The 25,926-nt window shown below is 45.5% G+C and overlaps 1 protein-coding gene across 1 annotated transcript in view; it reads left to right on the top strand.

Moving 5' to 3' along the window:
- ARHGEF4 (Rho guanine nucleotide exchange factor 4) overlaps window positions 1-24,859 on the top strand; it is a 331,159-nt gene extending 306,300 nt beyond the window's left edge. The window contains 10 exon segments of the mRNA XM_073360097.2: window positions 1,690-1,869; window positions 6,619-6,813; window positions 8,002-8,181; window positions 8,972-9,204; window positions 11,087-11,216; window positions 13,263-13,394; window positions 15,092-15,335; window positions 16,142-16,219; window positions 19,397-19,494; window positions 19,497-24,859. Of these exon segments, the coding sequence (XP_073216198.2) occupies window positions 1,690-1,869; window positions 6,619-6,813; window positions 8,002-8,181; window positions 8,972-9,204; window positions 11,087-11,216; window positions 13,263-13,394; window positions 15,092-15,335; window positions 16,142-16,219; window positions 19,397-19,494; window positions 19,497-19,709 (1,683 nt within the window). The 3' untranslated portion in view covers window positions 19,710-24,859.
- The last annotated feature ends 1,067 nt before the right edge of the window (window positions 24,860-25,926 follow it).

Here is a 25,926-nt window from a genome sequence, read left to right on the forward strand (position 1 = left end):
CCGTAAGTGTTATTCTCCAGAGGTTAAGGTTAATGGGAAAGTCTCTGACCCAACAAATCAGGATGGACTTGTAGGGAAAAGTCAGATGGACATTCCTTTGGTAGTGACTATCACAGTTCAGGATACAAAGATTTCCCGTATGTACAGTAGTCCCTTGCTTTTATTTCTTCATGCATTTTTTAAAAATGATCTTTTAGGGTTGAAGTATTCCAGGCTTGGTCTCTGCCTGAGCATAGCTTTTACTTTGAATGTTTGAAGTGAACCTCCTCTGATGTTACTTAATCATGAGTGGGTTCAGGGAGGGGATATTGTCCCCATGATTATAAGGACTTGCTGCTCTGTTTTATCACACAGATCGTTGAAAAATGACTCAACCATGGCACGTAAATAGTCCCCAGTGAGGAGTATGTCCAAGACTAAGTTTAAAAAATATTGTTTGGAAAGTAAGAAAGTTGGGACCATTTGAAAATTACACACTGAATACCCGTAGTAGAATCATTCCTTAAATTCAAGTGATTGTTCGAGGGATGGGTTGTGCATGGGTGCATTTTTTCCAAAGTAAGCACTTTTTGAGATATGTTAGTAACCAGTTGACCCTAAGCTTAAGCATTTGTGTTACTTTGAGGACTTATTTAAAGTGGCTTAAGTGCTAATTTTAACCACCCTAAAGACTTAAAGCAGCATACAATCTTAGGTCACTGTGGGGTACATTCTGTTCTGAAAAGTGGCTCTGTAAAAATGCTACCATTGGGTTCCATTTTTGTATCTCAAGGGCTTCTGTAGCAAATATGACCTGGTGCCACAAATGTTCTCTGAGATCTAAAGTGCATGCTCTGTTCTTTCTGGCTAATGCATAATCACCAATAACAACTCTTTGATCCAAAATCTGCCTCAGTTACCAAGCCCCTCTCACTGTCTCAAACTGGGGTGGAGCAGATGCAGTAGAGGGCACAATCTGGCTGTGCAGCTGGCATGTAGTAATTCTGTTGATGAAGCATGAGCCAGAATGGACTTGGCTTCTTGTCACTTTGCTGCTTCTGAAGGGCTCTAAAGCAATAAAATCTGATTGGGGGGAGATGGCTCTGAATACAAACAGGGTGCAGGGCAGGTCATTTCAGCAAGGAGATGCCATTTGAAATAGTCATTATTCAGCCCTATGAACTGCACTAAGAAATGAATGTGCTTTAAATTCTTGTGCTACTGCAAGGATTTGAAGGTTCTTAGTCACACTAGAATAAGAACCAGACTGAGGCTTTAAACTGGGCCTGTACTGGGACAAGGAGGGGCTACACTGCAGCATGAACCCCTGGAAACCAGGAGTTCACACAAGAATGGCAGCCTTCCAAAGCTTGCAACATGCTGTCTTCTCCAGCCAGATTCACTCTGCTGGACAGTGTGAGTGTGTGTGCAGGGAAGGTGACATGGTTCTGTCCTCCTCTGTTCACAGTGGGGTGACTTGTGCCATTTGTGGCAGTGATCTGGAAGGCCGGTGCTCAGAGAGTGCAAAGACTGCGACTGTGGCTAATGTCTCCCGCACCTCCCATGAGCACCCACACAGAGCCAACTACAATGTAGCCTCGAATATTTGGATGGAAGCTCTCTGAGTGTCCATGTGGGCCTGTGCTAGTTGAGTGAAATGCTTCTGTTGGAGGTAACAGGTTGTCAATGCTTTACTTGCTCTGTTCCCAGCTCATCAGCGATGGCAGCGTGGTGTATGCAGAAGCCCTCTGGGATCACGTCACCATGGATGACCAAGAGCTGGGATTCAAAGCCGGCGATGTCATTGAAGTGATGGATGCTACCAACAAGGAGTGGTGGTGGGGGAGGATCCTCGACAGCGAAGGCTGGTTTCCAGCCAGCTTTGTACGGGTAAGGACCTAAACATTGTTTTTAACCCCAGTCCATTGACACCAGCTTCCTGATAGGAGTGCCCCAAGCACTTCCATGGCTGGAGGTGATTTGGTGTAGAATGCACTGGTGATCAGAGCCATGTACATTGTTGCTTCCCTTTAATAATGCTGTGCTAGGGTTGTCAACCCTCCCGGTTTCACCAGGAGTCTCCCGGAATTGGGCTCTATCTCCCGGAGGCTACTGAAGCCAAACTGAGGGATTTTAGGTTGCTAAAAGTCCAGTGGCACAGCACGGCTAAAGTGGGCTTGCTGCCTGCCCTGGCCCCGCCCTGCTCCCAGAAGCGGCTAGCATGTCCCTGCTGCCCCGGGTGGCGGGGGAAGGAGTCTCCATGCGCTCACCCTGCCCTGAGCACTGATTCCGCAGCTCCCATTGGCCGGGAACTGTGGCTAATGGGAGCTGCGGAGCAGTGCCTGCACCCCCTCCCCCATCCCACACCCCAACCCACTCCCCTAGTCCTGAGCTCCCTTCCAGAGCCAGCACCCCATACCACATCCCAAACCCCCTCCCGCACCCCAACCCTCTGGCCCAGCTCTGAGCCCCTTCCCAACCCAAACTCCCTCACAGAGCTTGCACCCCACACCTCCTCCTGCACCCCAACCCTCTGCCCCAGGCTTAGCCCGGAGCCCCCTCCTACACTCCAAACCCCTTGGCCCCAGCCCAGAGCCCGGACCTCCTCCCACACCCCAGCCCCCTGCCCTAGCTCTGAGCTCCCTCCCAGAGCCAGCACCCCACCCCACACCACCCCACACTCCAAACCCCCTCCTGCATCTCAACCCCCTGCCCCAGCCTGCTGAAAGTGAGTGAGGGTGGGGGAGAACGAGTGACGGAGGATGGAGCGGTGCAGGAGCGGGGTCGCGAGGCGGGGGCAGGGCAAGGGTATTTGGGTTTGTGTGATTAGACAGTTGGCAACCCTATGCTGTGCTGAACTGAAGCCTCAGTGGATCTCTCCATTTCTCAAGGTAGAACCAAATCCCCAGCGAGTGTAAAGCATCATAGTTGAATTGAAATCAATGGAGCCATGCTGAACCTACACCCCAGCTGAGGATCTGGTCCTACAAGCCCCATTTATTGGATGTAACAGACTTGGTGGACAAAATGCGAGCTCCAGAAGTGTAGTCTGTGGTTTGGATAGTGCAGAAGTGGGATTCATTCCTTACTGCTAGTTTGCCAGGACATCCGTGTTCTCCTTACTTATGGGGGAGAACAAGAGTCCAGGCAGATTCAGTGCATGGGCCCCATATTTTCCTTCTCTTTCCAAGTAAGAGGGAATTTAAATGCCATTGTGTGAGCTGCAGTTCTCAGTATGGAATCCCGGCTCTGCATTCACTGCTCATGGGCAGTCTCTTCAGCATGACTACATTAACTGAGAATTTATATGGGCAAATTCAGATCTGTCAGGACACCTGGATTCTCAGTCATTTGTCCTCACACAAATTACTTGATACAAATTATGTATTTATGCCTGTAGCAAAAGTCCTGGTCGGGAGTCTGACTGATTGGGACATAAAAGTTTTGAAATCTTTTGCTAGGGCTGTGCAGGAGGCAAAGAAGAAGTTCCTTGTCTCCTCCTTAGCATCCTTAGTCCCTAGCAGAAGACCTGTTCCAGATGATAAAACGTTGTAGTTTGTAAATAATATCACTTGGATGTGGACCTTGCTCTGACCTTCCATGGGGACAGAACTGTTTCTGGAGAGTCTTTTCTGCTTGAGCACCACACTGAGGTTGCATTGGAGGAGCTTCAGGTTGTTGCCTATAAGTTGGACCCATGTCCCTCCGGCGTGGTAAAACCCTATGGTGAGACAGCATATCTGTTGCTGACAGGCATTGTCAGTGCTGGCCTTTAAAAGGGCAGGATGCCAACTTCTCCTACTGGAATAGTTAGAATCATAGAATCATAGAATATCAGGGTTGGAAGGGACCCCTGAAGGTCATCTAGTCCAACCCCCTACTCGAAGCAGGACCAATTCCCAGTTAAATCATCCCAGCCAGGGCTTTGTCAAGCCTGACCTTAAAAACCTCTAAGGAAGGAGATTCTACCACCTCCCTAGGTAACGAATTCCAGTGTTTCACCACCCTCTTAGTGAAAAAGTATTTCCTAATATCCAATCTAAACCTCCCCCACTGCAACTTGAGACCATTACTCCTCGTTCTGTCATCTGCTACCATTGAGAACAGTCTAGAGCCATCCTCTTTGGAACCCCCTTTCAGGTAGTTGAAAGCAGCTATCAAATCCCCCCTCATTCTTCTCTTCTGCAGGCTAAACAATCCCAGCTCCCTCAGCCTCTCCTCATAAGTCATGTGTTCTAGACCCCTAATCATTTTTGTTGCCCTTCGCTGGACTCTCTCCAATTTATCCACATCCTTCTTGTAGTGTGGGGCCCAAAACTGGACACTGTACTCCAGATGAGGCCTCACCAATGTCGAATAGAGGGGAACGATCACGTCCCTCGATCTGCTCGCTATGCCCCTACTTATACATCCCAAAATGCCATTGGCCTTCTTGGCAACAAGGGCACACTGCTGACTCATATCCAGCTTCTCGTCCACTGTCACCCCTAGGTCCTTTTCCGCAGAACTGCTGCCTAGCCATTCGGTCCCTAGTCTGTAGCGGTGCATTGGATTCTTCCATCCTAAGTGCAGGACCCTGCACTTATCCTTATTGAACCTCATCAGATTTCTTTTGGCCCAATCCTCCAATTTGTCTAGGTCCTTCTGTATCCTATCCCTCCCCTCCAGCGTATCTACCACTCCTCCCGGTTTAGTATCATCCGCAAATTTGCTGAGAGTGCAATCCACACCATCCTCCAGATCATTTATGAAGATATTGAACAAAACCAGCCCCAGGACCGACCCTTGGGACACTCCACTTGATACCAGCTGCCAACTAGACATGGAGCCATTGATCACTACCCGTTGAGCCCGACAATCTAGCCAGCTTTCTACCCACCTTATAGTGCATTCATCCAGCCCATACTTCCTTAACTTGCTGACAAGAATACTGTGGGAGACCGTGTCAAAAGCTTTGCTAAAGTCAAGAAACAATACATCCACTGCTTTCCCTTCATCCACAGAACCAGTAATCTCATCATAAAAGGCGATTAGATTAGTCAGGCATGACCTTCCCTTGGTGAATCCATGCTGGCTGTTCCTGATCACTTTCCTCTCATGCAAGTGCTTCAGGATTGATTCTTTGAGGACCTGCTCCATGATTTTTCCAGGGAATGAATTAATGGCTCTTTGCTCCAGCAACTCAAGCATTGCCAATTATCACTTGACCTCTGATCTATTTCAGGGAAGAGCTATAGGGAATGGAGTATCAAAGCAATTCCAGCTAACCTGGGCTTCTCAGACTTCCTTGATTCTATGCAATCCAGTTTTAGTTGTGGGTCTAACATGGAGATTGCACTGGTTTTCCTGGTCCATGCTCTCCTGCTAGCAACAAAGGCAAATCGGCGTCCCACATCTTTGATCCATCAGCTTTTGTCAATAATGTTGACCGGAATGACTACATTTAGCTATAATTGAGTACACATAGGTCATATGAATGTGGATGTGTGCAATGTGTGGGTATGGATGTGATAATCCTATCTTAACAAATGTTAACTACATAGAAATCTAAACAGACTCTTTGTGTTCACTGCAATATCTGTAGCACTAAAATGGCTGAAGTGGAATGGACATTTGCAAAATGATGTTGCATGTTCCTTACTTGAATTTTCTTTATTCTTTCCTAAGCATTTTGTTTGATACTTTTCTAAATGTTATTAGATATTCAAATGGGGTAACCTGAGACCAGTTAAATATGCGCTATGGCATACTGAACTGGTATGAACTGAATTGAAAATTGCCTGGAATTACCTAACAGTGGTTTTAGTACAGCTGATGAAGTAGACTGTGTACAGCAAGTCTTCTAGGAAAATGCCTGATATTTTTGCCAATATTCATGCTGTGCTGCCATCTAGTGGCCATTCTGAAAGGCACATGAGTCTCATAACCTTGAGCTGTCTCTTCATACGGAATTACTTTCCCATTGGCATCTATATTCAATTTATATAAAGAAATGTTTTATTACTGTTATTTACCTTGTAGTAATGAGTGTCCCCTAATTTACTCCTTAACAAAGACTATCAAAGCAGAATGTATCTAGTGATTTATTACCCTAAACCAGCCCCATAAAAAACCTTCAGTCTTGACTAGTAAATCATTTACTGAGGTGCTTGCCCTGGATTTATATGTATTTCCTCACATCACACCTGTGATCCTTCCATCCAAGAGGGAGCCCATCAATGTCACACCTCAGTTAACGGGAGCAGTGGCTGGGTGATGTGAAGGCATCCCCCAAGTGCTGAATAGCTATCATCTGCCGTATTCTCAGCCCCTCCAAGGTCTACAGAGCAAACGGCCAGGTCTACTGACTGAACCTAGTTATCCCTATCACTAGAATTCCCTCCACCCTCCCGTGGCCAATCTCTGGGCCCAGGTTCTGGATATTTCATAGAATTAATTCTGGAGGACACTGACTAACCAGTGTGTGGGCTCTAGGAATGTGACAGGGAGGAATTGCTGATCACAACAGCCTTGCTGTCCTCCAACATGCCCTTGTTGGTGGTAGAAGGAGCTGAATTAGTGACGCAGGCAAGATGAGAGAGTAAAAACAGGGAATTGAGGGACTGTTACCCAATGGAAACCCATGTGTGTTTGACACAGCTCCGAGTGAACCAAGATGAACCCATGGAAGACTACCCTATGAAGGCAGAGGACGGCAAAGAGGAGGATGCCAGCACCGCCGCCCGGCGTTATGGGGTGGGGCAGACAAGCAAGGACCAAATGAGGACCAATGTTATCAATGAGATCATAAGCACAGAGAGAGACTACATCAAACACCTGAAGGACATCTGTGAGGTAACCAGGCTGTGAAAGGAGAGAATGAGGGGCATATAAAATGGGTGTGACCCAAATGCATGAACTGAACCCACTTCAGAAGGGAGAGATCCCCAACCCCCACCCTACTAAGCTGTCTTGTGCTCTTCTTCTCTCTCTAGCTGCAAACTACTTTTCTTCCCTTAAGAAAAGAACCCTCAGTTAGCAGAGTTGTCTCTCTGTCATATACCTTCTGCCTACCCCCTGTGTAATCACCGTGCATGTTCAGGAAATGGAGAATACTGATTCATTCCAGGAATATCCCAAATGCTCCTTTATTTGGAACACACAGAGGAGTCCTGATTAAATGTAATTAACTGAATTTCTCAAGCCAAGAAGACTAGAATACTAGCACCACTATATTCTTTATTAATAAATGGTGAGAGGTGGCATGATCAGAAATACCCACCTTCGTGCAAATCATATACTCACAGACCCAAACCGTGGGGACTGTTCGGCCTATTAGAGCATTCACTTCTGAACATGCTGAATATTCTGACATCTCCTTTCACAAGAGACATGCCATGTCTGAATGAATAAGTGATAATTGGTGATAACAGCTGATTGGTGAATTGCACTGAATAAGTGATAATTGGTGATAACAGCTTTGCATGGACATAGCACCTTTCCTCCCCAAACACTTCGCAAAATACATACCTAAAACACCACTGATCTGCAGCCTCCTCCAGGATGGAGGAAGGACGCCAACTGGGGAGAATCAGAGCACCCAACAGGGAAAACAGAGACAGTTTTATCTAAGGACTCTAGCATATTCAAGCCCAGATCCTCAGCTTGTGTAAAACAGCATAAATCCATCAATGGAGCTATGTCAATTTATACCAGCTGAGGATCTGGCCCTTTGGGTTTACCAGAGTATCTGGTACCCATACAGTCAGCTAGTTATTTACCGGAGAAGATCCTATAGGGCAGGTCGTACCTTTGAGCATGGGTTACGGTATCATCCAAGGCATGTTTCTGACTATGGTTTGATTTTCAGGTGTGCCATTTTTAGGCATGGTACCTTCAGAAATAGTAATAAAAGCACAGCAGACTCATACTAGAAAAGTATAGGGTTTTGCTCTAAAACCCACTTTCATTGACTCTAGTGGTCTGTGGACCAGGCCCTTGAGCAAGTACCCAACACCCCTTGAAAATCTGACTTCTTTCCAGGGTTACATTAAGCAGTGCCGCAAGAGGGCTGACATGTTTACAGAAGAACAGCTGAAGACAATCTTTGGGAACATTGAAGACATTTACAAATGCCAGAAAAAATTTGTAAAAGCTCTGGAGAAGAAATTCAATAAAGACCATCCACACTTGAGTGAGGTCGGCTCCTGCTTCCTGGAATATGTGAGTTGATTTACAGTGTCTACGTGGGAGAAGGCTAGTGGGCCAGATGTTAGCTGGGGTGGACCAGAAGAGAAGTCTGATATTTCTCTGATGGAATTTTTAAGCTTTAGGTTTTTTAGAATTAAATTTATAGCCCTTCTGGTTGCCAAGAAGACCTTCCCAATGTGACTCGCTAAAAAGCTGCCTTGCTGAGTGCAATACCTCTCCATTGGGGGTGAAAACTCTGTAGCCTAATGTTGCCATTTGCAGGCCAATATTTTAAGTGTTTCACTGCTGATCATTTCATCAGAAACATCCATCTGGGTAGGGGATAGAGTGGCCTGTGGGGTACATGGGATGTTGGACGCATCCTAGCCTGTCTGATAAGTAGCAATTACCATAATTTTTAATTGGCCTCGGCCAGGCAAACATATAGGACATGTATCAGATGGGCCTCTTCTCCCTAAGAGGAGACTGCGGGTTGGCATAATGGAAGTGGCCTGAGGGGCACTTGTAAATCCATCATTGAGCGTATAGGCCCACCAGGGAGAGAAGTATATCAGCGCACCTGGCAGTACCCACTACCAAAAGGCACTACTGCCAAGGCCAGGGTGAGGTGTGGAAGAGACTAGTGGTTGCCTACCAGGATAGGTGGGTGGAGTCCCTTTATTGTGAAGCAGTGTAGGTACTGTAGTTGTTTTGGGCAGAGGGGCCTGCAGTGGCTGAGATCTGCACTGTGCAGCATTTTCAGGCCCAGACTCTGATATGAGAGAGATGACTACTCGGGGTTGCCTTTTCATTCCCATCACAGCAAACAGAGTTCCAGATTTACTCCGAGTACTGCAACAACCACCCCAACGCCTGCGTGGAGCTGTCCCGACTCACCAAAGTCAACAAGTATGTCTACTTCTTTGAAGCGTGCCGCCTGCTTCAGAAGATGATCGACATCTCTCTGGATGGGTTTCTGCTGACCCCAGTGCAGAAAATCTGCAAGTATCCACTGCAGCTGGCTGAACTGCTCAAATATACCAACCCCCAGCACAGGTAGGTGCAACATGTTGGGGAACGGCTTAGATGCACATGGGAATGGGCAATTTGAGAACAGTTGTCTCAGAGTTACAGAAAAAGGATACTCGTGGTAGCTGTATGTTATATTCACAGTTGTTTAGCGTGCCCTCTTACCAGATAGATCCTTTTCTATTAGGCAAACACTGAGCTTTCTCTACCTGTGTAGTAGGTACCACCCTACTGTTTGATCAGTATCGCGTTCACTTCCTTATTTGAGCCCCAAGAGTGATATTAGCACAGCCAATAGGCCTCAACGGTCAATTTTTGCTTCCTTTGCTGGCTGTGCAGGAGCACAGCACAAAATGCTGTAGGTCCTACCAAAACAGAGGCTGTTTTTATGGGAATCTGAACAAAGCCTGAGTTAGAAGTATCATGTCTGAAAGGATGGGTTCTTTGGCCAGAATTAGCCAGGCTGTCTGAACAGCTGGGCTGTGACTGATACTGCAGGGTATGAGGAGAGTAGTGGACTTGGCCTGCTGCTGTCCTATGGCCCAGTGGATTCATAGTGAGCACAGACACTCACCTTCAGGTATCTAGCCTGCCCTCCCTGCCTGCAGGAACTGTGTACTGTTATGGAGATCTTCTCCATAGCATCAGGGGGCATGCACAGTTCATATATTAGGTCTGGGCTGCTTCAGCGCCCTCGCATAGTCAGCCCCCAGCTTTGAAACCCGTTCCTGGGACACACTGCATGGGCACGTTTGTTCCATGTTTTCGATTTTATGGAGTCAGGGTAATAAGCTTAAAAAATACCCAGCTACCTGTTTAGGACCAGATCCTCAGTTGGTGGGAATCACTGCACTTAAAATGTCTTCAGTGGGGCTATGCAAATTGCTAAGGATGTGGCCCTTTGGCTCTAAAGAACTTTCCCTAGGGCATCATAACAATTTTAAGGCACGGCAAACTTGGGGCCTGTGTTTTTAAACAGAATCTCTTTACAGTTTTGACAGAATCTATTCAAATTCTCATAGTGCAACCATCGATCAACTGTTTTTTTAAGGAATCACAGTAAGAGGAACATATTTGTGCCTAATAAAATGTGTCCCTAAATAATGCACCTGGTATAACTAGAGTTACACAAATAAACCTGACAATCTGTATTGGAGGAAAGTGATCATAGTGACACACTGTGAATTGAGCTGGACTTTCAAGTTCCTAATGACCACACTGCTGTTTCTCAGAATTACTTTATGTGTGTGTCTTATTAAATTTTTAAACACAGTGTAGTGAAACTAAGTATATCTGGAAGGGAGTACATGGCACAGTGGGTGCTCTGAGATTTTAGAAATGGTGTGTGAGGCAAGACACTCCAGCCCTCTTCTTCCAGGGCTAGTTTGAACACTAAGTCCCAGAGGAAGTGAGTGAGATGGGGGTAGCAGATGGTGTGTGGGTTGGTTGGGGGAAATTCTGTCCTACCCTCCTGTTTGAAAGGGACCCAAGCATTTCTAAATGGTCTTGCCCCATGCCTGACAATTAAAACTTTCAAATTTAATGGCATGAAAACATTGTGACTTTAACAATTTCACTTAAAGAATAGTTTGCTCCTGCTGGGTCAGAGTTTCAGATACTCGGCGCTCACCATTCGGGCCTGGCTTTCCAAAGAACTCAGCTCCTTTCAAAATCTGACCTATTTTCATGCCTAAATGGGAGATGAGTTCTTCTGAAAACGTGGTCCACAGGGCTCTTTGTGTGACATTCTCCAAATGCTTTAGAAATACAACACAAGTGAGTGGCAGAACCAGAAATGGAACCCAGATTTCCAGCTCTGTGCTCCAGTTCACTAGACTCTAGTGTTGCAGCACTTTTGGATTCCCGTCTGCTCATGTAGGCATGCCTAACGAAATCTGTTTCACCCTAGGGATTTTAAAGATGTTGAAGCTGCCTTAAATGCCATGAAGAACGTTGCTCGACTGATCAATGAGAGAAAGAGGAGGCTGGAGAACATAGACAAAATTGCCCAGTGGCAGAGTTCCATAGAGGACTGGGAGGTGAGGGGACTCAAGTGCCCCACAAAGTGAATGGGGCCCCCAAGTGATTATTTTATATGGCTCACTAGCCCAATCACATTCTGTCACACTCATGCTTGTTGATTCACCTTCTCCTGATAGGGATGGAGGAACTCTGAAAGACCTGAGCTAGCCTGATACCCTTCTACAGCTTTGTACAGCTCTCTGGGTGCTGTTTACCATCCGTCCTTGCTCTTTGCAGAAGGAAATTGGCACAGCTGCTTACTGAAATTCCAATAAATCATTTACTGTTTGAACAATTTTCAAGCATTACTGAGGCAGGCAGACTTGGCATCTAGTATTCTAAATGATATCTATGAGAGGGTTACCAGGCCCTGACAGATAAAATGGCATCTGAATTTTCCTATAGTATTTGTACATGCTCAGAAAAACTCTTTTTAAAACCAGCTTTATTTATTTATTTATTTTTAAGATAAACAAAACTGCCTGTTTTCTAGAGCTGAACAAATGTATTTTGATTAAGTTATCCTTCCCCCACCCCATCAGCTGGTGTAAACTAACGTAGCTCCTCTGAAGGCAGAGGATTTGGCTCAGAATATCTACTGTGAGCAGCTGATGCAGATCTGGCAAATGGGGCTGAATTCATAACAAAATTTCCTTTTCTGCACATGCCCAGCCAAATTGGTGCTGAATGGATGTGAGAGGGACAGCATCCCTCACCCTGATGGGAGTCAGGGATTGTGCTCCAGTGTTGTGATGGAATGAGATCATGCTGTGGTAACTGGGTCTACAGATTTACCCTAATTGAGAGCTCAATTGTAAAATAGTGTGTTTACGTTCATAAAATGTCACAATAACCTAGAACAACAAATATTGATGGGAAAAGGTGTAACAGGAAAACAGACTGAATCAGTCCAAATAAAAAGGCCTCCTGATATAACTCAAGGAGTGTGTTTAGAGAAGTGTGCAACCAGAAATCAGTGAACCAAAATTGGTGTGTCAGAAACTAGGCCTAACTGGTGGACAAAATAATGAGGGGATGTACTATCCACCCATAACTCCCTTTCAGAGGTCCCTAAAGAAAAAGATGTTGTGGGGAAATTGGCTACTGGAGCAAGTTTTACCATCATGGCTGCTACTCCCCACCATCTCCTGGGACCCTGAGCCTTCATCATCCTGATCCTGGAGATGCCCTGACAGGCCAGGGAGAGTGACCGAGGGGATGTCACCACCACTGCCAGCTCCAGCTGAATCCCAAACACCACCTGAGATGAAACAGGATTGGACTTTAACAGCAGCAGCAGAAGCTCCAGCTCATCTCCACTAACTTCTTCTCTCTTCCCCAAAAGGACAGTTATGACCATCCTTGATGCTATCTAAGAGATGTCAGACAATGGGGCTTTTCCTTCTAAAAACTCTCTCCAGCTAAAGGGAAAGAGAACAAGAAATCTTGTTAAAATGAAAGCCTTACTTAATGCTTTATATTTCAACCGCTTTAACTGTTTTTCCTTCTTCTCTATGTCTTTAATGAAAGCCTAAGGATTTTTAATGGTGTGTTTGCCATAGTACTACGCAGGCAGAGGTCTCTGCATACCAAACCCTGAACCTTGTTTAATGCTGTTGAGTGTTGGACAGTGACTGGGTTATGTTAACACCTTTGGCCCATTTATTCCATCTAAGTTCATACAACAGCCCTCTCGCCTTTTTCACTCCATCCACATTCACAGAGAAGGCCTGCATCCAGGACGCACCAATTTTGGTTCACTGATTTTTGGTTGCACATTTCTCTTGTTTACCAAGCATAATCTTAACACACTTCTTGAGTTATATCCAGAGGCCTTTTTGTTTGGAGTGATTCAGTCTGTCTCCCCTTTGCACCTTTTCCCATCAACATTTGTTGTTCTAGGTCATTGTGACATCTTATGAACTTTCACCTCAGATCCAGGACGGTAAAGATAAAGGACCACACTATTTAACCAGTCAAGCCCAGGCGCTCAAGTCAGCTTGAATTCTTGTGATTCTTGGTACAAACTGACATGCTCTTTGTGGTGCTGCTGCCGCCACCAGGGTGAAGACGTCCTAGTCAGAAGCTCAGAACTCATCTATTCTGGGGAATTAACCAGAATCTCCCAGCCTCAAGCGAAGAGCCAACAGAGAATGTTCTTTCTCTTTGATCACCAGCTGGTCTGCTGTAAGAAGGTAACTTGAGGAGCCTGTCTCTACCTCTGTTAATTGATATGTCCACTGAAGTCAAATCCCAGCTCAGTTCAGTTTTACTTTTTACTTTCCCCTCCCCAGAATATTTTTAAAGAAAGTCAGTACGTAGGTTGGTAGGCTTAAGCTAGACATGTTGGTCTATCAGTCAGGGGGCTGGGGTGGTTTATGTGCATACACAGCAATTTTTTCCTACCATGCTGGTCTACTGTGCACTTGATTGCAGATGATAAATGGAAGTAGCAGGCTCTTGGCAGGCAGGTCTCTTGCAGTGAGAGAGGACAGCTGGGCATTGGCTTTTGTAGGATCAGTATGAGGCTTAAAATCAAATGCGTCAACATTGCCATCATTATTTTCGCTCTCCTCTAAAACGGTTGTCATCAGCAGGAATTTAGGGCCAGATTACTGAAATGGTACTCAGAAGACAAATATGGCTGTGGCTGTATACCTAACTTCCAGCTCAATTAGTTTGGATATGTTGCTCTCAGAGGGAAAGTGTGGTGTGTTACTAACCCAAGGAGATGGCCTATTTAAATAACAGGAGGGATCACAGGACTTAAAACTGTCTGTCTTCCCTTTAGGGGCCAGAGCCAAAGCCCACTGAAGTCAATTAGAGTCTTCCATTGGCTTTGGCTTAGGCTCTAAGTGAGGATGGAACAAGACATTTCACTTGGGGTCCTGCCTTTTGGCACTTTCCCCTGGATGGGCTGTATTGAAAGATCAGTTTTGTATTTTGTTCAGGGGAAGCACAATGTGCCCTCCCCATATGTTGTTCTTTATTGAAAGCTCTTTCGGAGTTGGAGCTAATTCACAGGCCTGATTTTCAGGGTTGCTGAGCTCTCCCAGCTCCAGGTGATGTCAAAGAGCTCAGCACCACTGAAAGCCAGGCCCCCACATCAGTAGGCCAAGCATCACTTGGCTTGTTTTCATTGGGAATGCTGGCTTGTCACAGCTACACGTGTAAGTGCAAAGACTCAGCTGTGGTTGTGGCCTAGTGCGGAGGAACTTTCTACAGCACGTCAAGTGACCGCACCAAAGCTTTTCACTGAGCACATGACCCCCTTCACTTTACCCACGATTCCTTACTCCAAGTGGCTTAAACTAATGAGGGCCTTGCCTCGGACACTAGAGCTGGCTGTATTTTTCACCAGTGACGTTAGCAGGAAAATCCAATCCTGCATTGCGTGGCTTCTTGAGATAGATTGTGGGGGCCAAATCCTGCTCCATTACACTGTCTGAAATCTGGAGGAACAACGTCGACTAGTTGTCTGGCTTCGTAAGTAACCAGAGTCACCGTGTCAGGGCAGTGACAGGAATCTGAGCTTGCCTTTCAGACATTGTGGGAAAGTGACAGTGAATTACAGAAGCACTCTAGTGCAGTTGACAGTAGTGCAGTACATATTATCACACTGCTGTAAGTATAGTCCTGCCCAGACACATGGTCCATCAGCTACAGAAACCATTCCTGGGCCCCACCTGCTTGTTATAAGACTGCAGCCAGCATCAGAAAGCGAGTTCCAAAAAGCCACAGTCAGGGCGAAGAGGCCTAGGTGTCATTGCTTTTTCCCATAAGGCAGTAGTGCTCATCAGCAAGGTAATGGGTCGTCTGTTGTGGCTAGGAAGAGAAAGGAAGTGTGTGCGTGGAAATTGGATATAGTTGCAATGAAAATAATCTCTTCCAGGATCTCCTGCGCCGGGACATCCTCTATTATAAGAGTCGGATCAACATGGATGACATGGAAATAGTGGACGTGGAGGATGGGAAGGATAAGGACTTCAATATCAGTGTTAAAAATGCATTCAAGCTGCTCTGCAGGGACCCTGAAGAAGTCCACTTATTCTGTGCGAAAAAGCCTGAACAGAAACAGCGCTGGCTCAAGGCATTCGAGAATGAAAGGAAACAGGTTCAGCTTGACCAGGAAACTGGTATGGAAAGGCTGTCTGTCTAGCAGGGCCGTCCATCACACTGAACACAAATATGTGAAAATGCAATACATGCCCCTCTGGCCCATGGCTGGGCTGCAGATGTATATATTTTGCATGATGTTTCTTTTCCCCTCTGCTCATCACACAAAGAATAGAGCAGAGAGCAAGCCGTGAAATGAGGTCTTAGGGAGCTGCTAAAATCTTTTGCTTAGCCTGCTTGAACCATTAAATAGAAAGGTATGCTAGTTTTCAATTATTCTTCCCATTGGCAGGGTTGGAGACAGACTCGTCAATAGCCCAGCACAAGATCGATCCAGGATTCTATACATGACCACATGTTCTCTAGGGGGCAAATTCAGCTCACCATTTTTATACTTGGTCTAATGTGACTAGGGCCACACAAGCAGGGCCAGCCCAGTGTGCCAAGAGTGCAGGCCATATGGTAAGCTGCCACTGACCATGCTAACCAAGGAGGCAGGGAGAACTGAGTGGGGGCGTAGCTGCCACAAAGTGAGGCACACGTTGCGTCTTGCAAAAAATTGGCAGAGCACCCTGTGCAGCATACACTCTCCCGCAGCGCCGGGGCCAATTCTGGCTGAATTCTACCCAGAATGTGTCCCGGGGCTCCTGCGGCAATGTAGACCCCAATATGGAGCTGTGCCTGAAGAGCACAATCAAATCCATAGTGATGTGTTCATCCTCACACTTCCCTCTTCTGATCTGTGCGTGAGCCCTGCTGTTTGTTGGAGGAACTAGGTGGAGCCCTAAGCGGTACAGCTGCTAAGAGATTCGGTTTTGTCTTTAAGGTTTTTCAATCACAGAGGTGCAGAAGAAGCAGGCGATGCTGAATGCCAACAAACAGCACCACACCGGAAAGCCTAAGGGTGAGTGTGGCCCTTTCTTTTTCTCTTAAGCACATGAGTACCTCTAAAAGTACTGACTTCAAATAAGCTTGGCTGATCAATGCATTAATTGCCCCCTCCCCCAGCTCGTTCATCTTTGGGAGCTTGGTAAGTGTTACTCTTCTCCTACCACTGTGTGGGGGGGTAGGTTTTAAGATCTTTATTCCAGTGGCACAGGGGTCACTTGGTATGGTGGAGAAAAAAACTGGGCAGGGAAATGAATGAGAAGCAATTGCCCCTGTTTTAGCAATAGCCATTCTAATTTTCTGTCACTCTGGGTTTATGGAGCCTAGGAACAAACTTGATCAAAATGAAGAGTAAAAAATACAAGCTGTAAATCGGATCAGCACATACAGTTTGGAAAACAAATATTTTAGTAAAGTCACGTTTAAATAAAAATCCAGATTCACCGATAAACATGCCTCCCTATTAAGCAATCTGAGCTCGTCAATAAACAGGTGAGCAATGTTTCAGCGTAACTTCCCAGTGACGGTATTTTTGTTTATAACAATATTTACAGTTAGTTATTCCACGGGTTAAGGTAGAATTTCAGTATTAAATAAAGAACACAGTGTTAATTCTGATTCCAGTAGGAGTCCATAGCTAAACACAATGCTAAGGAATCTCACATTGACTGTAGACCTTGAAAATAAATCAGACCCTAGTGCCATCCAGTCAATAACCCCTCTTAGCTGGATGGGAGACGTGACTTGTCACAAACTTTGATCCAGCTCCCTACTCATACTGTTAAGAGGGAAGTGCCTAAGGATTTCCACTGGTTGGTCTTGTTCCACTGGGGTTGAACAGGAACGCTAAAGATGGAGGTGACTAACACCTCACTAACTGCCTACTACCACATTGAGAGCTATTGTCTCCTAGGTGAACTAGGAAATGCAGTGTTATGGGCATGTAATATTTTTGCTGGATCAGGCCCTTCATCACTGACTGATGAGAAAGAAAATACAGAGAAAGAGTCATAACAAGGAAATAGGATCCTGGTGAAATTAATTGAACTATCCCCAAGCTGTGGAAATTACTCAGCACTGTATTTTTCTATTGCTTCCCATTATATGGAAATTTTCCCTGAACAAGCTGATTTTATTGCATGTGATTAGTGTCAATCAAGTGACAATAACGATGCTCTCGGACAGGCCAGCTGGTAGGCTCAGAGTGGTGGGAAATTGCAGGACAGTCCCCAGCAGCTCTCACGAGGTTGAAGACTTGGCAGCCTTAGCTAGGCCAGTGAGATTCAGCAACCCAATATTTCCTGGCTACAAGGGTCATTCTGTGTGTCTAATCATTGGTTCATTTTCCAAAACCCGTAGTGTAGTTCAAGGTAGCTAAATACAATTGGCAGCTTCTGCTTATGAGACTGTTGGATGGCATCTGGCTGGAGACTGGAATCCCCCTCTCAGCCCTAGAAGCCAGGTCTCCAAGCAATTTGAATGGGGCAGCTTGCAGGAATAATGACGAGGAGTTTTAGGGGAACTCCTGGGGAAGTGAAAAGGGATGTCTAGGTTGAGGTCTTTGGGGCAGGGACATTCTCTCTGTATGTTTGTGTGGTATTTGGCACAATATTGGTGCTATCACAATAGAACAGTTAATTAAATACCCGCCCTTTGCTGTACATGGGGATAGGCTAGATGCAGATGATGTGTTCTTCAGTAGTGTCTGTAGGTACCAAGGACAGAAAGCAGCAGCCTAACAAGGGAGGTTTAGCAGTAGCCGAAGGGAGAATGAGCTCTATGAGTTGCAGGGAAGTTTCCCCTCCTTATGCCTGTCCTGTCCTTCATCATGGATGCTACCTCCAGGCGAAGATTCACATAACCGCCCTGAGAAACCAGACTTTGTGGCAGCACTCCCTCTACTGTAGCTTGCCAAGGAATTCAGTCTCTTACCTTTCTATGGTTCCTCCAAAGGCGACTGTTTAACCCTGGGTACTGGGAGGGGAATTAAACACAAGCTGGCAGTTTATTGCACAACCCTGCAAAAATCCGAGGACAGTTTGGCTGTAACCTAAACTTGGAGCCGGATATTGCCAAGTATCATGGGAGTTTGGAAACAGGAGCCGGATCCAGTTGGCATAGGCTGCCCAGTCTCTCTCTGGTGCAGCGAACCAAGGCCCGATCTACACCGAAAACTTAGGTCAACCTAGCGAGGTTGCTCAGGGATGTGTAAAATTCACCCGAAAGAAGTAGTTAAGCTGATCTGAGCCCCATTGTAGACAGCACTAGGTTGAGGAGGAATTCTTTTGTCAACCTAGCTACTGCCTCTTGGATTAACTACAGCGATGGAAAAACCGCTTCCATTGTTATACTGTGACACTACGGCTGCAGTGCCGTAGCTGTGCCATTATAGTGTTTGTGGTCTAGACAAGCCCCTAACTCCAAACACTACTGAACCCCCAGGGCTTCCAAATCCAGATCTATATCTAAATGCTGTGGACTGGGCCCACTGTTCACTAAGACTTTGCAATGTTTAAACATTTACAAATACTTGCATATTTACAACCTGCCACACAGCCCTGGCTAACGTGCACAGGTATGGGTCAGTTAACCAGTCTCCCAAGCATTCAGAATTGGGTTCTGTTTAAGTTTGTCAGCAGTAGAGCACTGTAATGGCATGTCTACACTGCAAAGAAAAATTCGTGGCAGGCCCGTACCAGTTGACTTGGGCTTGGGCTTTGGGGCTGTTTCATTGCAGTGTAGACTTCCAGGCTCGGGCTGGAGCCCGGGTTCTAGGACCCTGCGAGGTGGGAGGGTCCCAGAGCTCGGGTTGTATCTTGGAAGTCTACACTGCAAATGAAACAGCCCTGAGAGCCCAAGTCGGCTGGTACAGCTTGCTGAGGGTTTTCCTTTGCAGTGTAGACATCCCTTAAGTGTCAGGCTTTGTCCTCGCATTGCTGAGCGTGGCTGCAGGCAACAGTCTGAGGGCATGTGAGCAGCTCTGAATTCCAATCAACATTTGGGGCACTCCCAGACTATTGGCTTAATCCCGGAACTGCCTTTGAGGTTAGATAACTCAAAACAGAGTCATCTGTAACTGGCTATTACTTATTATGGCTAACTCTGCCTCCGCTTTGAGAATGACTGTGTGGGAATCAGCCACGGGACTGTATCAGTCTAATGTTTGCTCTTCCCTGTCTCATTGTCTTAACAGCTGTCACCAGGCCCTACTATGACTTTCTGATGCGCCAGAAGCACCCTACCCTGCCTACCAATCTCCCCCAGCAGCAAGTCTTCATGCTGGCAGAGCCCAAGCGCAAGCCCTCGAACTTCTGGCAGAACATCAGCAGGCTGACGCCCTTTCGGAAGTGAGGGGCAGCCCCCTATTTGTGCCTGAATCCCTTCTGAGAAAGCACTTTAGCCATCAGTTCCAGCTGACGGACCCCCGGCTCTTCCACCCCTCTGTCTGCAAAGGATGGCGCATGCTCCTTCCTTCCCTATTTATTCTGCAGACTGACTGTACTTGAATGGGTCCGAAGTGGGACACTTGCGTGTTTTTGTGCCGGTCGAAGTGAGCCATCCCTGCACAACGCTCGGGAGCCATACAAACCCCCAGGAAGAGATCACGACAGGACTAATAGCCTGAACTATTTTTCATCTTACCCTTGTTGTCAGCTGCATCTTGACCCAGTCCTCCCAGCTGTGAACATTATTGCTGTCTGACAACTGCCAGAGAGACTCTGGCCTTCAGCCAACACGGCTGCCCACACAGAGATGGCAGTTTGTCCATTCCAACACCTGCCTGCTTGGTGTCTACTGAGCATGCTCAGAACCATGGTTCATTGTTGCTGATGTGATGCACTTTTGGGGGGACTAAACCCTTCCTTTCAGTGCCCCAATCCCCGAGTTCATCTTCAAAGAAATGATCTTACTACATGGACTGATTAGCCTTTACTGGCACTCAGAGAAGGCAACAATGATATCGCTGTGCCCTTTTTCTTTCCCTGAGGTCAACACACCGCCGAACCATAGTCCGGTAAATGGTGCCAATCAAACCCACAGCATGAGTGAAGTACACGCAGCTTGCAATTGCGTTGATTTTCTTTGAGTTATGTAAAAAAAATGAGTTAGGGAAAAATGTGCCTAAAATAAGTACTGTTTTTAGCTCCTTAGACTTTTCCCACCGTCACCCTGCCATATTTCCTGGCCAATGAAAATGCTAAACGTTTGTAATGTGTTTATTTATGGCAAATACAGAACTGTGTATTTTGTAAGTTTGTAATCAGTCCCGTCAGATGTTGTTAACTTGATGCCTGTTTCGTCTGTCTTTCTTTTTTTCTGTTAACAAAAAACAAAGGCCAATATTTGCAAACTTAATCCCTTTAAGGTAGGGTCCTAACTCCACAGCTGAGCACCTTCATACAAAATGGATGGATTTTTCCAAACCAGAGAATACATCCAAACCCCTCATATCAAGGTGTATTCCAGGTTGCCTGCACCTTTGAAAAAAGAAATCAGGCCATTTATAAGGTGCCTAACTGTGGAATTGAGAGTTTAGCAATAGGCATGCAGGTTTGTAAATTGTGGACAAAAAGAATTCATTTAATCCGTGGTTAGTAAAAAGAAAGATTCGCCTTACAATAGTGAAAGAGTTAGAAGCCATAAGGACTGAATTCCATAGCTTAGGAGAAGTTGTGGGTGGTTGGAAGGAAAACACCCATTCGTTCCAGTGCGTTGCTATTGTGAGTAAGCACTAACTGTCTGCAAAGCTCAGAGTTCCAATGTTTGCTGATACTGTAGCTGACTGAAGTCTGGTTATCCAGGGATATCTGAATTCAGTAGCATGTACAAAGTCATTCTTGCACTATATCTTTCCCCTCACCAGGGGCTACATTTAGTTTCATAAAGAAACTTGTAAAAGTGACTTACAGCCAGTGTTTGTGTCTTACGCATACATGTCTGTCGGTGTGGTCCTCGTTCGGCCTCCTCACAATCCTAGCTGCTTGTTCTCCTTGCTACATAGGTGGCCATGTGTCACTAGAGGCCACTCTGGAAGTGGCATCTTTCAAAGTCCTCCTGGGGATGGCATATCTGTCAAGAGATACAGAGGAGCCTGGAAATATGCTAGTTGGTTGGAATTGAGTGCTCAAGGCTGCCAGTGGAATTAAAGGCCATCTTCCAAATTCCTGTCCTATCCCTTGATAGGTTACAGCACTGAATTTCCTGACATCAGCCGGGCACTTCAAAGCAAGTGCATCATTCGTGATGGTCCATTTCCTATTGATACGTTTTATTTAAATAAGTGGCAGTAGATGCCTTAGCCCTGGATTTCTGTTTTGCCTCTCACTCCTGTGAGGAATGAGATGGGAACATTGTTCCAAGATGTAAAAAATTGCCTAAGAGAGCTTATATGTAGCCATGCAGCAGCTGTATAGCCCAGTACAGAGACTGTCATGGGGCGTGGCCTTTCCGTGAACTTGATGCAAAGGTCACCACCCTTTGTAATTGCAGACACACGCGCAATTTCCTCAGGTCCAGGAGATCCTTATTTTGCAATCCTTTCTGTGAAAGTTGAGCTTTTCAGCTGAAGGACAGATCTCTGCACAAGGTAATTTTTCCGAGTCATGGGGAAAGCGTAAGGTTTAAATACCATGAAAGAGCCAAATTTCAAAAGGGTCCTCAAAACTGACCTTCTGATTGTCTGGGCAACATTGCAGCAATGCAATTAATTGCAGGGCCATAGTCTGTCACTTTTGCAAATGCATCTTTAACTACAGGTAAACAGGTCCCTTAGAAAACTTTACTATATTCAGAATAACATCCTCTGATGACTACTGGTGTGAACAAGCATTCCTTTTCATACTTGTTTGTAGTGTTGCTGTAGCCGTGTTGGACCCAAGCTGTGAGACACACATGGCAGGGGAGGTAATAGCGTTTATTGGACCTAACTTGATTATGACACTCTGGTTACCTTCTCCAGACCTGAGGAACAACTCTGTGAAGCTCAAAAATGTGTCCCTTCCACCAAAAGAAGTTGATACAAGGAGATGTTACACCTCACCCACCTCGTCTCATTTCTTTTAATAATCAACTAACCTAAGCTTACCGCAGGAAATATTTAATTTACTAATGCTTTGGCCTTTTGCTTCTCTTGGTTGCAGTACCTGACGATAGTCTTCCTGCTGGTTTCCTCTTGCCCATCCAACTTTGTACTCCGACTTGCTATGGGAACCAGAACCAAGCAAGCTACAGCCACGTCCTAACACCAGGGCCATCTGCTTGGAGCATGCATGGGTTCACTGGCCATGAATGGACGTGGATTTTTTCCTCAGCCAGCCACTCTGCTAGAACCCAGGCATAGACTTGGCCCCTTAGCAAAGACTTGCTGAGAAGAAATGTCTGTGCCAGCAGTTAGAGGCCTAAAAATGGATTTACCACTGGCCCGCCTTTGTTCAGAGTAGGTCTAGATGGCATACTGATGAAAACACCAGCAGCCAGTGCTGCTGCTGTTGAATGCTTAAGGCTAGTATGGCTTTTACTGAGCCTGTCTCTACATAAGCCAAAATCTGAAGCGTTATTCACTATTAACTTGCCCTAAGGACAACTAATGTGATCCAGCCTCAGGCTTTTGAGTACATTGTAGACTGTGAACATGCATGCGTAGGCCCTGTCTACGTTAGGCCCTGTCTACATTTTCTAATCATGTTTCATGGTTGCTTACACAGGTACCCCTGAGTTAGCAACCTAGGAGGCGCTCACGGAGCTGGGCTGCTGCACGGTTTCTTTTAAAAAGCGTGTCCTGAGTAGGCCTCACGACTGTGGTACTAAACACACTGACAGCAGCCTAACACCAATCAGACCTGTTCAGCACTGGCTTACCTGAGATGGTGTTAAAACCTGCAGCCATCACACTAGGGCCCCTAACGTTGCTAACACTGGTGGAGCTGAAGAAGCATTCGCAATGGTATTTTCAGTGCATGTTCCCACAGAGCCTACGGCTGGCATGATTACAAACCCTGTTAAGAAGCTGGGCTAGACTGTATCTACACTAAACCCTCCATCATTGTTACCACTGGTAGAGGTGAATTATGTAGATACCCCAGACTACTACAGCCACATTAGAAATTGGCTTTCAACATGATCACAAGTCCCTGTAGGGTGGGGGCCTGAAAAATGCGACTTCATCCTAACATTTTGAACCACTCATCATTTGCCTTGGTAACAATCCTTTCCTCTGGGGTTAGTGCTCTGCCTGCTGCTTTATCACGGCAATAACCATGTTACTGCTGCACTGAGCTTCATCTATGACATACAAGCTTCCAATGGATGTCACATGAGTCATCGTTCCCCACACACGTACTGCCTTTGGGGTTCACATGGCTAGGGAGCTGAATCACATTATAGCAATGGAATTACTCACAGAAATCAGGATTGTAGAAAAGGGCCCTTTATCCAACAATTAGAAGAGGAGTCATGTTGATCTCCCAGTTCCCTAGCTCGTTTAACTGAGCTGATGGTGATTTCCTGCCTTGAAGCATCCTTGCAGCATTTAGCTTGCCACACTTCACGGGATTATCACAGCCAGAGCTGGATTGTGTTGCAGAAAGATTCAGCTTGACAGATGGCACTGTTCTTTTTCTGTTTACCCTTCGTGTCTGCATCTCTTCCCCTTTCCCTCCAGCCCCCGCAATATGTCTGTTTTGATTGGCCAGGAAGAAAATAGGTTGGCATATAAGTGATGATTTTCTGATCATGACTGTTTCATAATACATAGTCTGGGGAGCTGGTTTGGCCTGGTTTTAAACTCGGTTTTAATTTCTAAAGCCAGTCAGCCTTGGGATGTAGGCTAACTTCGTACACTGGTATAAGTAGCGGTAATTCCACTGAAGTATAGAACCAGTCTAAGGGAGAGGAAGAGTCTTGAAAAAACAATTTTTTAAGTGACTTGCTTTCCTATTGTCCTCATAGACATAATCTGAAGAGTTTTAACTGTTTTACCTGTCTTGGTTCACACCTAGTTAGTGCACACTACAACTATTTGTGACAAGAATCCTTTTCTAGACATCTCTTTTCTAATAGATGCCAAGATAGATTAGTGCAGCCAAATGCTATCCCTTTTTATGTATTGTATTGAGTACTTGTAATTTATTTCTGGTAGAGAGGAGTGTTCTGCTTAATTGTCTGCTGTCACTGATAATATTTAAAGAGTTCCTTCAGCTGTAATTTTAGCCTTGTAAGAAACATCAAAGACTAGAGGCTGACCTCAGTTTAAGCCTAACATTAGGGATACATATTGGTTACATTGAAGAAGACGGGAGCTTTGCCGTTGAGTAGAATCAGAGTTTAGCTCTATATTCAGTGGAGTTCCAGCACTGATAATTGTATGACTGAGACAAGGATTGGACTCATTTTTTTCCCACGATTTCTTCCCATGCACCAACATGTGTATATATGATATAGCAAATTCACATAGCAGCTAATGGATAGAAAGCAGTTTACATGGGCAGAATTTAGCAAGTAACTGTCAACCCCATGTCTTCTTTTATATCCCGTAATAATTCAGTGTTCTCTAATCATACAAGACCTATTCCTTCATGAATGGACCATTGTGTTATCAGATACCTATGTATGAAATAGACTGGTTTGCTATGATTAAAGTCAGAAATTTTCTCCTGCATTATTGGGTAAAGGTCAAAAATCACACAATCATCCACATTCTCAAGGTGAGTTTTATTTTCTCCTCCCATGCCGGAGCCTGATACTTGGGTAGGAGTTATCATTCAATTTACTGCCAACTGGGGGGGAGGGGCGAAGTGTTTGTATATACCCAGCAGATTTCAGAACATTATCTACTTTCTTAACAGTGGAACATGTTTTCTAGTGTATCAGCAACAGTTCAGTGGAAAAGAGTAGCTTTTTCTTCAAGCAGTCACCAAGGATTATTTAATATAGGGTGGTATGAACAATTATGTTGACAATTATGCCCGAGAAGAACAAGCCATGGCTTTTGACTGTTGTTGGTTGCATGCAGTGGCACTTAGAGGCCAGGACCAGATTGTGCTAGGCACCTTATAAACATAACAAGAATTTGGGCAATCCCAGCAGGGCCCTAGGAGCTAGTCTTTCTCCTCCAGAGATGAGCCTGTCACCTTAGCAAACATAGAAATCTGTATTTTCACATGCCAGTCCTATCTGGACAGAAGCACCTGTCCTTAATATCAGGGGCCCATTCAAGACTGCAGACCAAAGAGTCTACTCCTTCATGTACTGCAAAACTGGGTTACTCACTTGAGGAAGATAAGAGGGATTTGGCCTGGCTTAGAATTTTTCTGAGCCATTATCTTGGAAAAAACGCTTGCCATCTGGTTTTTAGTGAGACAATTCAGTGTGCTCACCAGGTGGGACCTCCTTGTCAGAAGCTACAGGAAAAATATGTATTAATAGTAGAGTACAACTGGTCCAGACTTTACTTATGGTGGAGAGGAGGAGGGGGAATGGTTTAAATGTGAATTGGTTAAAAGACTACATAAGAAATTCTTGAAGTGGCCAGTGTAATGTGGACTTTGTGTGGTTACCAAGAAATCTCTCTTCTGTTTAGAACATATGACTGACTGATCTTCCCACGTAAGCTCACTAGCTGGGAAGAATGACTATGTGGACTGCAAATGTTAGAGTAGGTGTTGTAGCCAGACCCAAGCTTCATGGTTCCCATAGGTTCACCACAACTTTCTGGAAGATGTACGT

The sequence above is a fragment of the Lepidochelys kempii genome, chromosome 9 (assembly GCF_965140285.1).
Source record: "Lepidochelys kempii isolate rLepKem1 chromosome 9, rLepKem1.hap1, whole genome shotgun sequence".
Lineage (NCBI taxonomy): Eukaryota > Metazoa > Chordata > Testudines > Cheloniidae > Lepidochelys > Lepidochelys kempii.